General features: G+C 44.0%; 1 protein-coding gene across 1 annotated transcript in view; it reads right to left on the reverse strand.

The window, feature by feature from the left end:
- Nucleotides 1-1,882: 1,882 nt before the first annotated feature.
- The window catches only part of COL27A1 (collagen type XXVII alpha 1 chain), a 291,443-nt gene continuing 270,749 nt past the window's right edge, over nt 1,883-22,576 (reverse strand). The window contains exons 49-61 of the mRNA XM_088465795.1: nt 22,312-22,419; nt 21,773-21,826; nt 21,075-21,137; nt 17,911-17,964; nt 17,224-17,259; nt 17,038-17,055; nt 16,867-16,902; nt 12,224-12,250; nt 11,941-11,994; nt 10,302-10,470; nt 10,116-10,225; nt 9,367-9,582; nt 1,883-4,102 (exon numbers count right to left, since the gene is read on the reverse strand). Of these exons, the coding sequence (XP_088321921.1) occupies nt 3,956-4,102; nt 9,367-9,582; nt 10,116-10,225; nt 10,302-10,470; nt 11,941-11,994; nt 12,224-12,250; nt 16,867-16,902; nt 17,038-17,055; nt 17,224-17,259; nt 17,911-17,964; nt 21,075-21,137; nt 21,773-21,826; nt 22,312-22,419 (1,092 nt within the window). The 3' untranslated portion in view covers nt 1,883-3,955. The remainder of the gene's footprint in view (nt 4,103-9,366; nt 9,583-10,115; nt 10,226-10,301; nt 10,471-11,940; nt 11,995-12,223; nt 12,251-16,866; nt 16,903-17,037; nt 17,056-17,223; nt 17,260-17,910; nt 17,965-21,074; nt 21,138-21,772; nt 21,827-22,311; nt 22,420-22,576) is intronic.

Here is a 22,576-nt window from a genome sequence, read left to right on the forward strand (position 1 = left end):
AGGACCTATAAGCAGGCTACATCTGCCATCTACATTTGAGTTTGGAAAAGATGTGTATTGGTTGGCACAAACGCAGAGCCAGTCCTGCCTTTTACATTTCTCTTGCCTAGTCTCCTTTTTTTTTTTCCCTGCAGGTTGATCTAGACCACGGTCTCCATCTTTCATCTCTAAAGGGCCAGGTTACTCCCTTATCTGTCCTGCTCCAAAGAAGTTTAGCTTTGCTGCCATTGGTTCAGACTTCATGCAAGGGGTGGTTCATATTCCGCTTCCTTATCTCGTCTCTCATCTTCTCTGTTAATATTTCATTCCGACAGCATGGTTTTGTGCACAAATCTGTAATTTCAACCTAAGGCGATTTCCAGCTTCTTTCCCAACCAAAAGAGTGTGCTGCTGGTTCTTCTGCATTCTGGTTCTTCTGTTGCCGACTCTTCTCTCCATCTTCTGGATCTTGTCGGAGTATTGTGCAATTATGTGGATCAGACTGCTCCTATTTGTAAGTTGGATAGTCTGTTGGTCCTATTGGATGCTCGGAAACGGGGCCAGGTGGCCTCCAAACAGTCCATCAATCGGTCTGATGTATATTTTGGGGTGAGCCTGTACCCAATTCCATCAGAGATCCCTCTACTTGGAATGTGAATACTTCATGGGTGGCAGGGTGCTTCAGTTGTGCAGAGTGGCTAGCTGATCCTCTGCACACCTTTACAAAGTTTTAACGTTTTCACACCTTTGTTTTTAAAGACTTCAGTTTAAGCGCATGTAAAATGTATTATTCGGAGTTCATTTGGGGGACATTGGGTTCCCTCACTGTTTTGTTGTGATTGAACAACTATTTAGTTCCTAATTCTCAACCTCCCCTCTAATCCAATGCTCTACCAGCATCCTCCAGATGGGACTCTGTGGAACCGATTATTATTACAGCCTCCCTTATTCTTCTCCTCAGCATTTTCTCCATCGTGGACAGAAGTGATGTAATCACTGTGTTGCTTCCATCTGACCTCAAGGAGATTGCTAGACTCTCCAGGGAGTCGGGAAGATAACTTGCCTGAAAGTCAGGGAGACTCCCAGAAATAGTGGTCAAGAACACACACTACGCCAAAACCAGCAGCCGGCCTATCTGACTTCCTCCAGATTATTCCATGGACTAATTTTAGCTACATCCTGGTTCCCCCCAGCAATGTGAAACAACAAGAACGCAGATTTACAGTTGTCATTCTGTTGTACATGAAGAAGTCAGGGGGAGTTGCTAATCCTGATAAACTCAAGATGGTGCATCTGGCACCACCACCATACCACGTTCATGTTCTATTGTATGCCTTGCCCATTCACCTCTAAATTGCAGACCGCATATGTCGTTACTTTTGTTTGGTGTTTTGTGCACGTATAAAACTGTCGCTGACATTAACGGCGGATCTTCCTCAGTGAACCTTGCGGCTGGATCCGGAAAGTAGAGCACAGCTAGTTTTCATAAGTCACTTTTGTTTCTGTTGGTGCACATTTAGTCTGAGTGAGGGGTTATTATGTTTAAGAATTGATGGAGCAGAGATCTGTTAACGCATTGGTGGTTTGGATTACGATTTTGTCAAGGGTTAGAACTTTTTGTTTTCGTGGCTGTCTGGGCGATGTAAGTGTTAGAAATTAGATAATGTTGTGGCTATTATTTATGTCGTTTTACTTCATTTTTAATTTAAAGACCATTCTTATTTTTGAAAACTGGTGTTCATGGCAGACACTTATAAAGTGGATTGTTTGCATATTTTACTACATATAAATCATGGATAGAGGTTCGCCAACAAAAAATGCTGCAATACTGTGTGACCCCCTGTGGTTGCACTTTAAATGCTTGTTGATCGGAAGATAAACGCACACGAATCCTTCTGCACGGCCTCATTCTGAAATGTTTATTTAATTTTTTTTTGTTTTCTTAAAACAAAGTGAATTTGAAAAAAAATATTCCAATACCCTGAAACAGGTAAATGACATGGGGCTGAGGGAGCATGAAGGGTGGAGATGAAGAATTTCTACAGGAGACTAAATATACTATGCAATGGAAAGAAATGCAAAGAGAACAGAGCCCCAATATCACATGTTGAGGTATTTGGAAGGATCTTGATTTTCATGGAATTTGTTGATGGAAGATGGAAAAAAACAAAAAAAACAAAACAAAAAAAACCAGACTAAAAAACAAACAAACAATAGACCTTTCTAAACATAGAACATGGTATTCTCAGTACAGTACAGGTTACAATATTATATAGAACACAACAGATACATAATCTTTAGCCCCAAATTTACACATAGAAACTAAAATTTCTACATAACGTACTCCAAAGCCAGTTGGGTCTCAAAGCAACACAATCTCTTTAACACAGCAAAGAGAAGGGAGTGGGGAAGGGAATTTGGGGAGTAAGGGATGTAATTTAAATAATAAAAAAAAATGATTCCCTCCTGTTCTGGTGTGAGATACCAGAGCTGGAGTATAATGCACAGGCAACAGCAGCACTAAAAGTTTTGGCCTATACCTTTTTCTTTAAAAAAAACAAAAAAAAAAAAAAAACATACAGCTTTAAAAGCAATTTATACAACCAAGCATAGGGGGGAAAAATAAATCTACAAAAAGATCTACGCATAAAAATTACTTTGGTACAAATTTCACCAGGATGCAAGCCTACAAAAATATTCCCTTAAAATATATATAAACACGATTTAAATAAAATTTGTTCTTAATTTACCATTTGTTTTAGATTTTTATTTACCCCTTCATCCCTGAGTCACTTTATTTGCTCGCTGCAGGGTTTAGGTTACCAAGATATAACATTTGTAGAGTTTTTCGAGAATGGCAATTTTATTTTTTATTTTTTTAAATTGTGTGTGTGTGTTGCTGTAATTATGACTGGAATTTTTCTCTACAGAACACAAATTGTATGAAATTGGTGTAGACGAGTTTATTGCTTTATGTGGATGAACTATAAACTTTAAATAGATATTCGTACATCTTGACGTCATTTCCTAGATCCTTGGAGATAGAAAAGGGCCTTGTTGGCTTAGCCATGTGAGAAGGATGCTCTCTCTTATATGATGGTAAGTAAACGTTTGCAGTGTCGGTATCTCTCTCTTGAACAGCCTGTTTGCTGTAACGTGGGAGATTCCTATGGATTATACACTTTATACATAAGTTGTCTCTCAGGAGTGAAGGGGGCTGTACAACAGGAAACAACTATTGCTTCCTTCCATTAAAAAAATAAAATAAAGCCGGGTGTCCTCCCACAGACGTGTGTGGAAAGGCATCAGCACCTTCAGAAACTTTAAATAGCTTCAAATAATAATAATAAAAAAAGCTTCAAAGCACCAGAGATTTTCACAGTGGGGGTAGCACCGGTTGGCCTTGCCTCACGTTGAACCAGTCACGTCTCTCTCTTTATAATAAAAGCTTTAGTTTTCCTTGATCCATTGCAGGAAAAAAAAGGTGGGAAGTTTCTACACTTATTCTCATTAAATAACATTTATATTATGTTTTTGTTTTTTTTTAATTATCTTTCTTTACACATTATTTTATATTGCACTTCACAATGCTTTCTGCCTGGATTACCCAAACCGCTTGTCTGTTACCAGCTCCCCGGCAGAAAGGGAGGATAACCGGTGACTTTTAAAAAAAAAATTCTTGTGTTTTGTCTGTCACGCATGTGACTGCTGGACCTCGTATCTTCCTTGTTTCTTTGGCTAACACGTTTGTCCGGCGAGTGTCAGCTCCGTGGATAAGGATTCATTTCAGTTTCCTGTGCCTCCCCCGCCGCCAGTGTCAGTTCCGCTGTGGCACCGTGGAGCAGGGGCGAAGGTGATTAGCTCTACTGGGTTTGCGAGTCATATGGCACCTTTTATCCATTCAAGATAAGAGGTTGTTTAAGGTCTGAGGTTACTGGTTCAGAGGTCTGAAGGATTCAGATACCAGCGTAAAGTTTCACAAGAAACAGACGCTCCCCACTTCCAAGTGGAGGTTCTTCCCAGGTTTGGATGGGGGGAGATTTAACACGTCGACTATTGGTAACTGAGCCGGGTCCTGTGTCCGAAAGGTAAAGACGGTCTGATGCCAACGTCCATCTTGCAACTGCAAATACATTTTCATGTTATCAAAGTAGTAGTAATAATAATTCTTGAGTAAATGACTCTTTCAAAAACATAAACCTTTCATTTGGAGAACGTGGGAGGTCTAATTCAACAAGCAAATTTATACTCTCGTCTCGTGGAAATAACCATTTCCGCATAATGTAAGTAATCCCGCTATTTAGTAAAGGGTTACCAGAGAAGATGATACAATTAGCTTCTGTTAATACCTCGCTCCTATACACTCTGTGTAGAGTGCCAGTATAAAAAACAAAAAAAAATACGTAAAAGCTCACTTTATAGAACGCCATCTCAGAATGGCTTTATATGAAGAAAAATCCTTATTGTAGACAACAATAGCAGAATAAAAAAAAAAAGTTTAAAAAAAAGAAAAGAAATTCAGTTATATATAAAACAAAGTTCCTACATACACAGGCCCACTAATTTCTTAAATCGCCCTTGATTCAATGTCAGTGCTGTGTACAGTGATCATTAAGGACAGGAACCTGATGTAACTATTACTGACCAAATTATTGGAATCTGCAGCGGTGATTGGCAGCTGGCTTTCACTATGGCAAAAAGTACCCCATATACTCATCTTATCTGTATAAACGGATCTCTCAATGCTTATAAATGTAAAAGCGTGCTGTGTTTTTTTTTTTTTTTTTAGAGGTAGTTGCATTATCTGCTCTTCAGGGGCCAAAGAGGGTGTAAATCTAACTGAATACATTACATTTACTGTACATGCACCTAGTTAGTTTACAGCAAACACTATGTTACCAAGGAAGCTGTAAAGAGCTGCTCCTGTAAGCATCCACTCTGGCAGATTGAAAGGATTGCACAGGTACCTGCTGACGCGTTTCTGTGGCCATTTGACAAGTGTGCACAGAAACGCGTCAGGGGGTACCTGTGCAAACCTTTCGATCTGCTAGAGTCAATGCTTACAGGAGCAGCTCTTTACGGCTCCCTTAGTATCATAGTGTTTGCAGTAAACTTTGAAGCTGCTCTTTCAAAGTGGGATCTGTAATGAACTGAACTGTGACATTGTAAACTGAAGATACTGGAAGGACTCTAACACAACTAGGGGAGGCTTATCTAACAGACTGAGGACCTGATTCAGACCTGCTCGCTAGGATGCAATCGCTCGTTGCTGGCCGATTTTTGTGTTCTGCGCATGCGCGAACCACTGCGACAGATCAGGAAGCACTCGCTCGCTCAACATAGACAGCCCAGTTGAATGAGTGACAGGAGAGGCCGTTTGTGGGTGGTAACAGGGGCAGGCCACTAGAAACGGGGGAGTGGAGGTGCAAACGCAGGCGTGCCAGAGTGTCATAGGCGTGCATAATTAACAGGCAGTGTCATTGTACACGTCACCTGCTTGTATTTCACACTGAAGGGATTGCGGTGCTTGCGCACAGGTATAGTCAACCTCAAGCGCTGCGAGCACAACCGATGGTGCTCGATGTACCAATGTTTTCATGCACTTCCTGGAGATGACGTGCGCAAGTGGGCGTCTGCTTACACAAAATGATTCCTCGCCAAGACATAGTGGGCGTGCTAATGCCTTGCCGTGTGATCGCCTGCCTTGCTGGACGTGTGCTGGGTTTGCAAACGTTGGGAGCGAGCGATCGCATCTAGCGAGCCCTGGGTTCCATTAGAAAAGCTATACAGTCAATTCATTATATTCCCCTATGTACATATGTTATTATACCACAATGGAAAAATACAACTAACTCTGCTGTTATAAGAAGGGTATTTTTACACTGATTAGTGCACCTTACAATAACTATTTCATTTAACCCATGATTTCTTTTAATGGGACATTTTACTTGCACAGAAATATCTTTAACATCAATTACTACTCTGAGATTTTTTTTTTTTTCCCCACCTGATGATTATAGATCCACTGTATGTTCAATATTTTATGTGCTAAATCTGTCTTATGTTCAGTACATTTGAGTGGCAGGTATTGTATTACCAGCACAGGTGTACTGCCATGGCCAAAAGTTTTGAGAATGACATAAGTATTGGTTTTCAAAGTTGCTGCTTCTGTGTATTTAGGGCCTGATTCAGAGACTGACTCTCTGAACGAGCGCTCGCTCTGAATCAGGGCGTTTTTTTTTTTTGTTTGTTTTTTTTGTCCGGCCTCCTGGTTCTTGCATAGCTGTGGGTGACCACCCACAGCTATTGCGAGCGGCCAGGTTGATGGTCGCGATTGTCAAGACCATCGGGCTTGCGACGAGACCCTTGTGGTATGGTCTCGTGGCCGCAAGCCCCAGAGAGCTTCTGGCTCTAATAGATGACTGGTGATGTCAGTGGGGCCGCCCCCAAACGGCAGGCGTTCCTTCGGGAACGCCTCCGTTTGGCCAGCCACCCCCCCCCCGGCCGCCTACCAAACGGGGCGAGCTGTCAATCACCATCGACAGCTCGCCCCCTTTGGTGCGAGACCCGGAGCAACTGAGCACCCGTCGCTAGCCGGGTCAGTGGGCAAACATCGACCCGGTTGCGAGCGCTCAGCGCTTGTGACCGGGTCTGAATCAGGCCCTTAGACCTTTTTGTCAGATGTTACTATGATATACTGAAGTAAAATTACAGCATTTCATAAGTGTTAAAGGCTTTTAATGACAATTACACTAAGTTTATGCAAAGAGTCAATATTTGCAGTGTTGACCCTTCTTTTTCAAGACCCCTGCAATTCGCCCTGGCATGCTGCCACTCAACTTCTGGGCAACATGCTGACTGATGGCCGCCCATTCTTGCCTAATCAATGCTTGGAGTTTGTCAGAATTTGTGGGATTTTGTTTGTACACCCGCCTCTTGTGGATTGACCACAAGTTGTCAATGGGATTAAGGTCTGGGGAGTTTCCTGGCCATGGACCCAAAATTTGATGTTTTGTTCCCCGAGCCACTTAGTTCTCACTATTGCCTTATGGCAATGTGCTCCATCATGCTGGAAAGGCATTGCTCATCGCCAAACTGTTCTTGGATGGTTGGGAGAAGTTGCTCTTGGAGGATGTTTAGGTACCATGCTTTATTCATGGCTGTGTTCTTAGGCAAAACTGTGAGTGATCCCACTCCCTTGGCTGAGAAGCAACCCCACACATGAATGGTCTCAGGAGGCTTTACTGTTGGCAAAAACACTGAAGCAGCAAACTTTGTGAATACCAATACTTGTGACAGCCATGGCCAAAAGTTTTGAGGATGTTTGTGTTTTGTTGGTCTAAGTTGAGAGAATGTATCCCTTTTTTATTTTGTGACACCGGTTGCTGATTTGCTGTATAACACCTGGGTTCATTTAGAGAGCTCTGCGCCCGGGGCAATATTGTGCATCGCCAGTGAAATGTACAGATTTAAAAGCATTTACAAAGATCAAAATCTATTTGACGTTTTGAATGTTACAGTCATATAACAGATGCACTTTAGCTAATTATTATGCTCAGTAAAATACAAACTCTATGACCTGTACTGCACTTGTCTATGTAACTATACCACTTCCAATAAATGACGTTACAGTGTTTCATTGCTTTTTTACCATTTATCAACAGAAATGATTTATGAGTAAAATGTTACAAGAGATGACAAGAAAAATGTACATACAGACTCAGAGACCGGATTAAGCTGAAGCTAAACTATAAAAACCATTTTGTGAGTGAATGATCTCACGCAATGATCTCTCTCTAAAGTTGGGTACACACCATACAATGTGACGATAGAGTATCGTTCCATCCTGTATGGAACCGTTCATTATGTTGTCCCATCTGTCATACTGAACAGCAAATGGGAGGATGCGATGGACAATGGATCGGGTGTACACACTAAACAATGTGTACGATATATATAATTCCAGCGCAGATCGGAACGATACATCGTATAGCGCGTACCCAGCTTTACTCTCCTACCATGTATCCTGCACTACCGTCCACTATCACAGACCCCGTCACTCAGTAAAAAAGGGGAATAACTAGTTAATTGTTTTCTCTAGAATAAATACAGGCCTTTTACACTGAGTTTTAAAATATAGAGTAATTATAATTTTAATACAATATCCAAATTTGAATAAAGTGTAGTAGTACAGAAACTAAATATCCTCTATCTGCAAAATGTGTTATGTAATAACTAGCATTTTCACCCGTCATTCGCTGGGTCACAGCTATCATGCCCGGTGTCTGTGTCACCCCGGCTTCCCATCTCTGTCCCTCCACATCTGTCTCTCTAATTGCTGTTCCCCTCCCCCATATATCGATCTCTGGCTCTGATTCAGACCCGCTCGCTAAGATGCGTTCGCTCGTAGCTGCCGATGGTTCGCATTGTGCGCAGCGCTCCTGCGTGAACCGCTGCGAGAGATCGGGAAGCGTTCGCTCATGTGCATAGACTGCCCAGCAGAGTGAGTGACAGGAGAAGCCATTTGTGGGTGGTGACAGGGGCTGGCCATTAAAAACGGGGGAGTGGAGGTGCAAACGCAGGCGTACCTGAGCGCCTCAATGCCGTTTCAGAGGCATGCATAATTAAGAAGCAGCGTCATAGTACATGGCACCTGGCTGGATTTTACACTGAAGTGCTCGGAGTGCTTGCGGTAGGGTATGGTCAACCTCAAACTCCATCGATTGTAACCAATGTACCAATGGTTTGACACTTCCTAGAGATGACGTGCGCAAGTGGGCGTGTTAAGACAGGCTGGTGGGCATCGGAGTGCGATCGCTGTGTGTATGCAAAGACATAGTGGGTGTGGCTAATGCCTTGCGATCGCCTGTCTTCCCAAATTTGCCCACGCATCGTGTGAGCGAACGCATCTAGCGAGCGGGTCTGAATGAGCTCCTCTGTTCCTACTCTCTCCCATCTGTGTCCCTCTCATCTCTGTCCCCGCTCCTCCCCATGTGTGTCTCTCAGCTCTGTACCTGCTCCCCCTCATCGGTGTCTCTCATCTGTCCCTTCTCCTGCCGTCTTTTTCTCTCGTCTGTCTCCCCTCCCCTCACATTTGTTCCCCCCCCCCCCCCTCACCTAACTCTGCTCTCTGCCAAGATATCTTCTCTTTGTTTCCTCCCCTGTCTCACTCATTTGCCCCTCCTCCTCTATCTCTGCTATCCCCCTCCCCTGTCTCTCTCATTTGTCCCTCTCCCCCATCTCTCCTGCCTGTTGGCAAATTAATCATCAGGGGAGGCTGCTTTTGGTCTGAAACCCACACTTAGAGAAAAGTAACATTATTGCTATTTATCTTTGTGACACACTGGGCACTTGCCATTGGGATGTCAGTGCTTTTTGGACTCTTACCCTGCAATCATCCAGCGTGACCTCTGGCTGAAACTGGCCTCCCGCCTCAAATATCTGCCCGTTCCAGGCCTTGAATCGCACAGCATTCTGGGTGAGTTTGTCGGAGGCGACGCCCCACACAGGGACGTTCAGGCAGTGGATAGTTATGTGCTGTACTGCTTCAGAGCTCAGGAGGTGAAGGAAATTCATCTGAACCCGGCCCACTTCAAACACCAACTGCAGGAAGAGAAGAACGATGGAATTCCAAGATCGCAGCCTCCTTGTGTTATCTTACACAAACTGGGTGAGAATAATAAAGCAAACACTATAACCCCCACAATCCTGTTCTGCCTTATACCACTGAAGGTGAGGCAGTCCCTGTAGGCATCCATGAATACATTTTCATTAAATAGATATAGCATTCACGTAATGCAGCTGATCCTACTATAAAGATTTCAGAATGTTATCAGAGAATGATCATCGGGGAGGCATTTTTCACTATGCCCACCAGACTATTGTGAGCTGACCTCTTATGGGATACTGTGGGGAAACGTTAGGAGCCCAAGATGTCTAATAAAGAATAATAGCTTAATTACAAAGTCAAACATCTTAGCTATTTTATATCAATATTTTCTGGTGTTTCCTCTATCCTGTAACTTCCAAACTTGATATTTGTAGCACTGAGAAAGCAGGATATAATGGTGTACCCTGAGGTGGACTTGATCTGTCTACTGGGTTTTGAGCTCAGGGGGCAGTAAAGAACCGCTTACCTTCGATGTAGTTACAGGCCTGAGACATGTCTGACCACCTTGTGTAAAGTTGCACGAGACTTCAACGGAATCAGAAGAACAGCCAACGTTGGGGTCAATCCAGTAAGTGCCTGCAAGGACAGAGCAGGGTTATACGGGTTTTGTGTGGGTCCCCTCGTTACAACACGCAAAGGATGATCTCCTCACCATCTCCCATCTTCTGTTGGCAATTCATCAGATCTCTGCAGACTCTGGCTGGGTTGTCTCTCGTGCCCAGTGGATTTTTTATACTCTGAATGAGGCTACTGAGGTAGTGTAGGGTCTTAAAAATTTCTCCTCCGTGGTCCACTAGCATAAAGTCGGTACTGCGGTAGGACTGTCGGAACATAAACAGCCGTTACTGGAAGTTATAGACATACAAAACAGGAACAAAACTCTACCCCAACGATAAGAGAAACAACAGGGACTCTCAGAAGATCACACCATCTACAATGGATGTCATTTCTACCACCAGCCAAATGGAAAACCTCCGCTGCTGGAGGAGGGCTGTGGATAATACTGTTTAATCACTGAATACTACCGCTGGCCTGCAGAGCTGCACAACTTCAAGTCTAAGGCCTACTGTATAGGCACACGTCCTATATTGCTCTGCATTCATAAAAATGTTAATGCCAGGCATAAGACTCCGAAATAGTCCTCTATGATCATTATAAGGGCTGCATTGTCAGAAGACCTGCTACTGAACGGACACAACAAGCTGCTGCGTTATTACAGCGTGTGAAGTCTGGTTGGCTGTCCTCATAAAGATTATTAGGGGTATTCAATATGGAGCGAAAAGTATTTTTTCGCAATAATTTTGCAAAAAATGATGTCATTTTCGCTGGTTTTAGTTTTACACGGGGATAACTTTTCACCACTGATAAGGTGGCGAAAAAAGTGCAGAATTGGGGTTTATGGGTGCAGGCTTAAAAAAAATAGCCTGCACCCCTGGGAATGACATTTTAAAAATAACTGTGTCAAAAAAAGTTTTTTAAAAAAAAATAGGGACACACCAAAAAATTAATTTAAAAATTGGGGTGAAAAAAAAAAAATGGGAAAAAAAGTGTTTAAAAATAGGGAAATAGGTTCAGGGCTATTCTGCAAATATGCGGCAGGTGTATTCTAGAATAGGCTATTAGCGGCAGGTGCATAGTTGCAGAATTTTTTACAACTTACTTTAGGGACATAAAAATATCCTAGCACCCATTTTCATGTACCCCAAATTTGATGGAACCACTTAAAAAAACGAAAAAAATAACCTAAGTGCTCTTCTGCAACACTTCTTCAATGTCAGGAAAAAACACCTGCTGCGGCTATTTAAATCCCCGACTTTTATTTGCAGGCTAAAACAGGGGTACCCATAGTGATCCCCCATGTTTTTACAACTTTAGGAGGGGTCCTACAATTTATTCAAGGAAAAATTTATTTTTTTACGCAGATCCCACTTCGCAGTTTCCCGTTTTCGCAGCTTTAATATTGAATACTGGGATAAAGCGGGCGGGCGCCTGATGCTTTATCCCAGGAAAATCTCTGATGTGGAGCGAAAAGTCCAGCACGGACTTTTCGCTCCCATATTGAATACCCCTCTATATGTATATAGATTTCACTATGCCTAGGGTGCCTGCTTACCATGACCAGTGAAATGCAGATTCTACCAGAGTGTTTGTCTGATAGACGTGATGTACAGTCTATGTTGAACAGCATGAAAACAAGTTACAATGGGAATAGTAATCACTAAATAACAGTCACCACGGTTTAACAACTACTTAGAATATTTTCCAGCATTTATGAAGACACGTGGATGTACCTGCCCAGTGGAGTCCATTAGAGCTTGGTAAGTGTCACTGAAGTCTCCAGTCCTCTGGAAATGGGAATAAATGACAATATTAGATCAGTGTACAGTACACAGTGTCCATCCACCTCTAAGCCTACAGTATATATCAGTCTGACTTATGGAGGAATCTTGGAGCACTGCACTAGCTTTCATCCCTGTAACTGGGAAGAGACCCCCTATATGTCACAATGCCAGTAGCTACAGTTCACCCTCAATCAGTAAAAGACAGTAGGAATTTGTCATTCAAACAACTTACAAAGGATTCCAAAAACACGGGTGGCCCCTGCAAGAGAGAACAGAAAAGATCATATTTATATGCAATACTGTCCGAGATCATGTACCCTAAGTTCTAAATCAGCCTGTGGTCTATGGGTCTTATGCAGAAATGGACGCAACGCTCATGTTTATGCATTCCAGCGATTATCGGCACGTGTCATGTTTCATTGCCGTTAGCGGGCGCATATGATTGTCAGGGAATGTTTGTGGGAGGTAACGGGGGAGTTGTGGTTCAAACGCAGGCGTGTTTTAGGGGGGGGGGGCCATCGCTGACTGGGATTGCGTTCCATAGGGTTACTCGGAACTTCGATATTCGCCTGATCGGACACCGATGCTGCGTCTTTGTCTGCGGTCTTTTGGATCAGCCATAGCCGCCCATGGGCGTCTCAGATGCAAATCCTGGCAGCTGCGACATTCGCCTATTTTCGCAGTAGCAGCGGCATGAGCGCCCCTCTCTGAATCGGGTCCTTATGATATGCGCTGTAATTATGCTGAATACAGCTGGAATGTGGACGTGCCGCCAATATGCTCACTGTTGCCTGTACAAAAAGCTCATGGATTACTGCGCCAAGACATGGGTGACTGTGGGCGCACAACGCTGCTCATTCCGGTGCCCACGGATAGTTGAATATTAAATAAATTGATTTTCACATGTTCTCAGTGGTGGTAGAGATCAGGTCTCGGTCATTATTTACCGCTGGACAAGTCTGCACTACATATCGCAGTTTATATGAGAGATCACGTTTATAAGTGAACATATAATAGTAATGTCATAATAAAACCTGCAAGTGTGAAATAGAAAAAATGACATCGCCACTGTACCCTCACTCTCCTAACATTATTTAATTCTACTTTTTGCCAATATGGAGTATTATAAATTTGGAGTGATCAGTGATTCTGATATTTCCCAGCATTCAAACTGAACATGTATCACCAGCCCTCACTGACTGTACCCCACATATGTGCTGCCAGGGTGTAGACCATAGGCTGTGCAAACATCTTCAACAAATGTCGGTGCTACACGTACAGCCTAAGTGGAGTGGGACTTTGGATCAGCAGCCTCCCGCTAGGATCTACACACAGTCATTTTCCCCAACTTATAATATGGTGCCATCCCATTCTCTCGCACCATGGTCATTACTGCAAGGCTGTCCTGGGCCCAGGTACTTTGTACCCACCTCCCACGCAGGGTCCCTGCGAGCAGCCATCGTTGGGGTGTAATGCTTTATTCACAGATCATATAAAATCGCACCATGACATAAGTCACTGATGAGCAGGAAGGAGCAGTGCAATGGTCAGCCTGTAGTATAGGATCTCGTATACAGCGCTAAACCACAGGAGAGGCTATTATTACCCGGGACAGCACAGATGAAGCCACTTGTGTTTATTGCTATTAAGCCTCAATTATTATGTTACATTCCCACATAAGATGACACTGTCCAACCACATAATTAGTGGTAGAACCTAATACTAATATATAATCCCTCTATTGAGTATTATAAGGCAAGTACTGATTTGTATAATACGTCTGCCTGTGCTCAGCGTCGCGTGCCTGTGTGCGAGCGCACAATTATTTGCTGACGTCTCTGTATACGTCCATGTAGGACTACTCCTCCGGTGTGCTTACTTGTTTTCTTTACATATAGTTGTGTACCTCAATGTTTGTGTGTAATGTGTCTCTTCTCTGTGTGTGCTAAACACTTACCTGTCCCCCATGTCACTGCATGTCCCCGTGTCTGTAACGTGTACCTACTGTGTTCTGTGCTACCTAATGTCACTGCATGTCCCCATGTGTGTCTGCAATGTGTACCTACTGTGTTCTGTGCTACACGTACCTGTTCCCCTCATGTCCCCGTGTGTGTCTGTAACATGTACCTACTGTGTTCTGTGCTACACGTACCTGTTCCCCTCATGTCCCCATGTGTGTCTAACATTTACCTACTGTGTTCTGTGCTACACGTACCTGTTCCCCTCATGTCCCTATGTGTGTCTGTAACGTGTACCTACTGTGTTCTGTGCTACCTAATATCACTGCATGTCCCCGTGTGTGTCTGTAACGTGTACCTACTGTGTTCTGTGCTACACGTACCTGTTCCCCTCATGTCCTCGTGTGTCTGTAACATGTGCCTACTGTGTGTCTGTGCTACACGTACTTGTTCCCCTCATGTCCCCGTGTGTGTCTGTAACGTGTAACGCCTGTGTGTCTGTGCTACACGTACCTGTTCCCCTCATGTCACAGTGCATGTCTAACATGTACCTACTGTGTGTCTGTGCTACACGTACCTGTTCCCCTCATGTCACTGTGCATGTCTAACATTTACCTACTGTGTTCTGTGCTACACGTACCTGTTCCCCTCATGTCCCTATGTGTGTCTGTAACGTGTACCTACTGTGTTCTGTGCTACCTAATATCACTGCATGTCCCCGTGTGTGTCTGTAACGTGTACCTACTGTGTTCTGTGCTACACGTACCTGTTCCCCTCATGTCCTCGTGTGTCTGTAACATGTGCCTACTGTGTGTCTGTGCTACACGTACTTGTTCCCCTCATGTCCCCGTGTGTGTCTGTAACGTGTAACGCCTGTGTGTCTGTGCTACACGTACCTGTTCCCCTCATGTCACAGTGCATGTCTAACATGTACCTACTGTGTGTCTGTGCTACACGTGCCTGTTCCCCTCATGTCCCCGTGTGTGTCTAGCATGTACCTTACTGTGTTCTGTGCTACCCGTACTTGTTCCCCTCATGTCCCCGTGTGTGTCTGTAAGGTGTACCTACTGTGTTTTGTGCTACATGTATCTGTCTCATGTCACTGCATGTCCCATTGTGTGTCTGTAACGTGTACCTACTGTGTTCTGTGCTACACGTACCTGTTCCCCTCATGTCCTCGTGTGTCTGTAACATGTGCCTACTGTGTGTCTGTGCTACACGTACTTGTTCCCCTCATGTCCCCGTGTGTGTCTGTAACGCCTGTGTGTCTGTGCTACACGTACCTGTTCCCCTCATGTCACAGTGCATGTCTAACATGTACCTACTGTGTGTCTGTGCTACACGTACCTGTTCCCCTCATGTCACTGTGCATGTCTAACATGTACCTACTGTGTTCTGTGCTACACGTACCTGTTCCCCTCATGTCCCCGTGTGTGTCTGTAACATGTACCTACTGTGTTCTGTGCTACACGTACCTGTTCCCCTCATGTCCCCATGTGTGTCTAACATGTACCTACTGTGTTCTGTGCTACACGTACATGTTCCCCTCATGTCCCCGCGTGTGTCTGTAACATGTACCGACTGTGTTCTGTGCTACAAGTACCTGTGCATCTCTGTAACATGTCCCTTCTGTGCCATTGTACTACATGTGTCTGCCTCGCCCCATGTCTCTCCATATTCCTGTGTCTCTGCCCCCCATCACGGTATATCCCTACACCTGCCTGTCTATAATGTGCACCTGGCTATAGGTTTCCCTGCCCCAGTCCCACACTCCTCTCTGGTCACCACGTGCCTTTTCCCCTATGTGCCCCAATATCTGCCTTTTACCCCCTGTAGGTTTCATGTCCCGCAGCCTTTTCTGGCATTTGCCACCGGAAATCCCTATTGTACAGAACCTATTACCAGCAAGACTGTGAGCTCGCTCATTCTTTATATCAAGTCTTGTTTTATTACGGTGTTTTTCCTATTTGTAATGTGTTACTGAGCACTATATAAATAAATGGCTCTAACACAAAGCTTTATTGTAGCTGTATACATGGGGACAGGACTAATGTAAAGGTGATGAGGAGGAGGATAGTGCATGGTGCATCCTGGCTTCTTACATAAGGTTAATCGGATCTGTCCTTGTGCTCTGTAGGTGTTTCAGGTGCCTAAAGCTGGTCACACAGAAGCGATCGGATGTCATCTGGCTGTTTGGCCCCTCGAGCCGAGCTGCCCGATCACTTTATACTCACACAGCCTGTTATCAGTCTGCACACTGCCATATTGGGCCAGTTACCCAATAGCAGCTGTGGTGCTGTGCTGTCTGGGCACCTTTAAAAATGGAAGCAAGTATTGCAATGGCTGTACCCACTTTTAATCACATGAAAATCTTCCTTAAACTCTGTAACAGTCACTGAAGGCAAATTACACCCAGGATCTGAGAGTCACCTCATACAAGGCACTGTCTAGGTACGTGGTCTCTACCCTCTGTGCGCGCCTTCATGATCTATGGTGATTTGGGCACACCCTTTTTTTTTCGTCCGTCCCATTCACCCTCATTCCCCTGCCCTACCTCTACAGCACCTCTTTTATATGTTTGGCCCTGCCAATCCATAGGTCTGTGCGGACTGTAGCATCATGTAGCCGCCTGCTGATGTGATGTCATAAGTGATGTCATGGGTTTCCTTTTCCATCAATTGTGTGATGTGCGTGGCCAAACATTGCTTGGGACTGAATCGCCCCCAAAGTGTTCATTTATGGTGAAAAGATCCCTCAGGATGAAATCCATTTGGAGATTCACCCAGGGTTCTCGCAGGCAATTTGTCCAAAAATCACATGTCAGAGAACAAAATAGACTGGAACCAATGTCCTGCACCCTAATAATATCAGAAGCATCCTCACGGGGCATCTACAAGCTACTGTTTCTCATTCTTACCGGTGGTCCAGGCTTCCCACGGGGACCGGGAGGGCCCTATAGAGAGAGAATATCATTCAATAACTCATGATTAATGAATCTGTATAACTGGTGGATGAGCCAACTTCCTTTTTAAAAAAAAAAAATAAATACTTACACATACTACAGTTTTTGGTATCAGAGCAGACTTACCCGAGGGCCTGGCAGTCCCTGAAAGAGAAAGTAGGAAGGTATAAGTAAGCTACTAATGAAAACAACACAAGAGAACATGGCTGCCGTTGCAGCACTAAACAAAATGGCTTCTTGTCACAGTAAGCATTTCCTGTTTATGCAAAGCAGCCAAACAATACCACAAAAAATTGAATCTGTTCTACTTACCGTGTCCCCTTGTGTTCCTTTATCTCCTATAGGTCCCTAAAAGACATAACGATGATGAATGTAGTGGGATAACACTATTTGTCAGTTGTAGGTGACAAACACCTGTTTATAGTTATTAAAAGCTCAGTCCTGTAATATGTCTCTCCCAGACTTAGCGATAATGTGGTGGGGGTTTCCTTTTGTTGACAGATGGGATAAGGGAGTGTTTATATCGCACGCACGCAGCAGTGAGAATATGGAGGAAACCAGATTGTCAGGTTCTTTCCATTTCTTTTTTTTAGTCAAGAGTAGGTTTACTCCAGCTGGAAGCGGACAAACGAATGTACACAAACAACCGGCAATAAAGATTAATCCACACAAATCAGTGTTGTAGTGTGGCTGGATATTTCTAGGTTAACAAACGCATAGTAATGTTATAGTATGCGCACGCCTAGAACAGCATGCAGTAGATAAGTCATGGCCAGGCTGTAATAGAAACAGATCCACAGTATTTGCTAAAGTGCCGGGTTTACAAAATTGGGCATGTTGCCAATAGCAACCAATCAGATTCTAGCTATCAGTTTCTAGAAGGTACTAAATATATAAGAAGAATCTGATTGGTCACTATGGGTAACACCTCCACTTCTGTAAACCCGCACTATAGTAAATATACCCCTAAAACTGTAAAAATAAAACGCATCTACTTACGGGGTTTCCAGTAGGACCGACGATTCCCATTGGTCCATTGACTCCTTCATTACCCTAGGGGGAAAAAAACAAACAAAACATTAACATTTTGAGTTTGGGCCACTGGACTTGAAGCTATGATTTCCCAGCATGCTGGAAGCTGTAGTTCAACAGCAGTTAGAGCAATGCTGCTCGTGTACGTCTCCAGGCTGCACTTTATTTTTAACAGGAAAAAGGCCGTAAACTTGAAATCCTGCATTAAGGTCTGTGAATTCCAGACGCCAGCATGAGAGCAGAGGCCAAACCAGGCTACATGCAAGTACCAGAATACAGCCAGACGCAACCACACAAACTGGTTACCACAGACTATAACAGTGACTTCCTAATGACTGTTTACTTACAAAGTGCACAATGACAGTAACCCATAGCAACCAGGTAGCAATTACCTTCTGCTGCTTGTGTGTAAGGAAAATATCTGACCCAGAAAAAAAGTGGAAGCCTGCGGCGCAAAGTGTTTTATGATGTCATGTGCTTACTTTTGCGCAAATACACCCTGGTTTATGGCTAAGGGCGTGGATTTGCAGACGAAGACGGCCGCGCCAGTACAAACTATTGCACAGTCCGTAGGCAGAGGTTGGGTGAAACAGTGGTGGGTGCGTTCCTTTTTGAATGTGAAAAAGAGGTCATAGAATAAGGTGGTAATGTGAGGGTATTCAGTTAGCGGCGATTTGCGGTCGTGATGTGCGGCTGCGCACATAACCGCTTATTACAGTACCCCAACACTGCTGAGTTTCTAATGCAACTCAATGGAGTGTAAGATAAAATCGGAGATGTTTTTGATCCTGAAGGTGTCGGAGGTAACGGTTGGAACGCCGGCACCTTGTGGCTGCTACCCGGATACCCCATTAAGAGGGCACTACTTTTTCACTGAAAGCATGTTTTTTTTTTTCAGAAAGATTCTTTAAATGAGATAAAGAGGGTAGAGAAGGTACAAATACAAGGGTTCCTGTGCAAATCAGCCTCGATACAGTAAAAGTCTGCCCCTCCCCCCCACCTTGTAGAATCAGTCCAGCAGCCATGACTGAATCGCTATGACCCATTGAAGCTGTGGGTATAGACGTTCCTCACGGTGATGTCATGAAAATTGAGTTGTACTTACTGTGGGTTATTTCCAAATAAGAATCGCGGTGAGAAAGTTTTATAAACGTCACCATCCTCTCCGCTGACCTTCTCCATTAACACTGGGCCGGGTTCAGAATTGTACTCTATGCCGATGTTTTTTAAGAAACGGAGCAATTTTTTGCCACTGCGCTTGCGCCTGAGTCGCACGCTGCAAGTCTTTATAGGCAGTGTGATTGACAGGCAAAGACCGTTTTGGGGGAGGCAACGGGGAGTGTCGTCAAAAAATACAGGTGTGTCTCAACAGATCAGTGGATTGTCACATGCTGTATCAGCAATCCGGTACGCAGGAAACAGGGTTCATATGTGGGGTTTAATGGCCCTTTGATTTGAGTAGTCTATTATTACTACTACTACTAGTGATGGCGTTGGGATTTGCTCATCTACTTGATAACTGACAAGGAATATGAACAAATGTAGAGACTGGACAATAAACTTCGATAAAGACGTTATCATAATTTTGTCACAAAGGGTTTTCAATGGTAACGGTGGGTGGGAGTGTAGGTGATGGGGCTGTGGTTGCAGAGCAAATCAACAACAAATGACACTAGCTACAAACGAGTTACATGTAATAGCAAATCAACAACAGACACGAGCTACAAATGAGTTACATGTAATAGCAAATCAACAACAACATGACCTACAAACAAGTTACATGTAATAGCATATCAACAGCAAATGACGCAAGCTACAAATGAGTTACATGTAATAGCAAATCAACAACATGACACTAGCTACAAACGAGTTATATGTAATAGCAAATCAACAGCAGACACGCGCTACAAACGAGTTACATGTAATAGCAAATCAACAGCAAATGACACTAGCTACAAACGAGTTGTATGTAATAGCAAATCAACAATAGACACGAGCTACAAACGAGTTACATGTAATAGCAAATAGACAACATGACACGAGCTACAAACGAGTTACATGTAATAGCAAGCCAACAATAGACACTAGCTACAAACGAGTTACATGTAATAGCAAATCAACAGCAAATGACGTGAGCTATAAACGAGTTACATGTAATGGCAAATTAACAACAGACACGAGCTACAAACGAGTTACATGTAATAGCAAATCAACAACAGACACGAGCTACAAACGAGTTACATGTAATAGCAAATTAACAACAGACACGAGCTACAAATGAGTTACATGTAATAGCAAATCAACAACAGACACGAGCTACAAACGAGTTACATGTAATAGCAAATCAACAAAAATATTACACGATGAACAAACATTGAAGGGTAGTATAGGCAAAAAATGTGAAAGTTTACACAGAGAAGAGCAGGTGGTTGAGAACAAACCATTGAGGGGCGTCCACAAGTAGAGGAGAGGTGGAGGCAGGGGTAGAGATGGAAAAACAGGGGACGGATAGGTAGGAAGTAAATTAGGAGAGGGCGGTATCACAGAATCCAATGCAGTGGAGGCCTGCAGGAGGAGAGAGTAGGGTCCATGGCGCTGGAAGCCGCAGAGAGGACCAGAAGGCTGAATAAGTAGTAAGTGAGAAGACAGTGTGTGACCTTGGTAAGGGGCAGTATTGCCCTTACCAAGGAGGAGGATGTGAAAGCCAGACTGAAGTGGGTCTAGGGGAGGAGAGGAAGCTATATATAGAGAAGCTCGGAGGTGAAGAGAGAGATGGTGCAGTAATGAAAGAGAGAGGCAGGGTCAAGGAAGGTTTATTTCTGTGAGGACCAATGAGACAATAATGGCGTGTTTGGAGGAGGACAGGACAGTACCAAAGGAGAGAGCCTACCTGTTAAGGAGGAGGGCGTGGCGATTGCAAGAATTGGGATATAGGGGGTCACGGGGACAAGTGAAATAGAGAGAAGGGAACATACATTGTCCAGAGATGGGGGTAATGAGAGGACGATGCCGGTAGGCTAGAGGGTAGCATGCATTGTAAATATAGCATAGACGTACTGTACACAATAGCAACCAATCAGATAGCGGCTTTCATTAGTCCAAGTCTGCATGTAATAGAGTAAATCACTTACCATTAAACCAGATGGTCCTTTAGGTCCTTGAATGCCCTTATAGCCAATGTCACCAGGAGGCCCCTGCAGAGATTAGTACAGCACACATTAACTGGTTACAGTGCCCAGCACCCACATAATCCTATCCTGCCCACTACTGTATGCCAGCCCACACTCCCCAGTACACACAGCAGACCGACCACCATGTCCTTCCATATGGAAACCTACTCATTTATTTCTCACTCCTCTGACTCATTTGCATAGACAGGGTCAGACTGGCCCATAGGGGTACAGGGGAATCCCCCGGTGGGCCCCACTGTCTGGGAGCCCACCCCCTCCTCTAAGCATCAGGCTCCAAACTTTGCACTTGAATTATACATTATACATATGCTACATTATACTGCACAGGACTATGATGTATTTTGTACAATGCATTGCTGGTATTTATCTGGTACATTATCATGCATGCACCAGCAGTATTTACTATATATTTTTACAGAGGCCCAGATCATACACTCTCTAATGGTTACCCAAACCTGTCTGGAGGCTGGACACACCCCTAAGTATGGGCCCCTATCATTACATTCCCCCTGTGGGCTCTTTATGCCCCAGTCCGACATTGTGCATAGAGCACAGTTACACGCTGGTGTCGGCATAGGGATCAGGGAACCTTTCCACACTTATTTCATGCACGTCGGCAGGGAGAACAGAACGGGTACCTTTGGTCCGAACAGTCCGGCCATGCCAGGAAATCCAGTTTCCCCAGAGTCCCCCTAAGATGCAGAGGTAGGAAAACATGATAGACTGTAAAAAGGAGCCTGGAAAACACAGGACAGGAAATAAAACGGCACAAACACAACTGGGGAACCTCTGGGATAGAGAGATTCCTTCCCTGGGTATTTATATCACCCATAAAAAGGGCACCTCACTGGCATCACTTACTGTTCTGACAGTTTATGACACACATCATAAGACTGCAACCAGAGTGCACTGCAGCCAATGAACAAGCTGAGAGAGCCACCTTGTCCTGTTACCCGATGGGCTGTCAGAAGTTATTTACCAACTTGGTTAAATACAAAGTAAAATCAGTAAATGACCATTAAATTGCTAGTGCCATACAGATCCCGGCTGCCCACGTCACATTGTGCATATTTTTATGCCCTAATAAAACAATTTAATAACCAGATACACATTGCACGGTGTGCAGACCATTCCCACTGCTCCTCATCAGCACAAGGTTCCGTTATATATAACTCACCGGCTGGCCTTTTGCTCCCCGCTCTCCTTTGGCGCCCTGATGTCCCATGACGCCTTCCATGCCGCGTATTCCGGTAACTCCCATTTCACCCGGTAATCCCCTCTCTCCCTGTGAAGGGCCGGGAAGAATATTGTTATAACCATGAGCTGGAATTTCCGAAATTATTCCCTCACGCCCAAGATAATGGGATCATTGTGGGCAAAAATTTACTAAAACAAAATTACATTTAGATGAAATTTTTTTTTTTTAAATTAACATTTTAAAT

Source organism: Taudactylus pleione, unplaced genomic scaffold (assembly GCF_031769625.1).
Source record: "Taudactylus pleione unplaced genomic scaffold, aTauple2 ptg000003l, whole genome shotgun sequence".
Taxonomy (NCBI): Eukaryota; Metazoa; Chordata; class Amphibia; order Anura; family Myobatrachidae; genus Taudactylus; species Taudactylus pleione.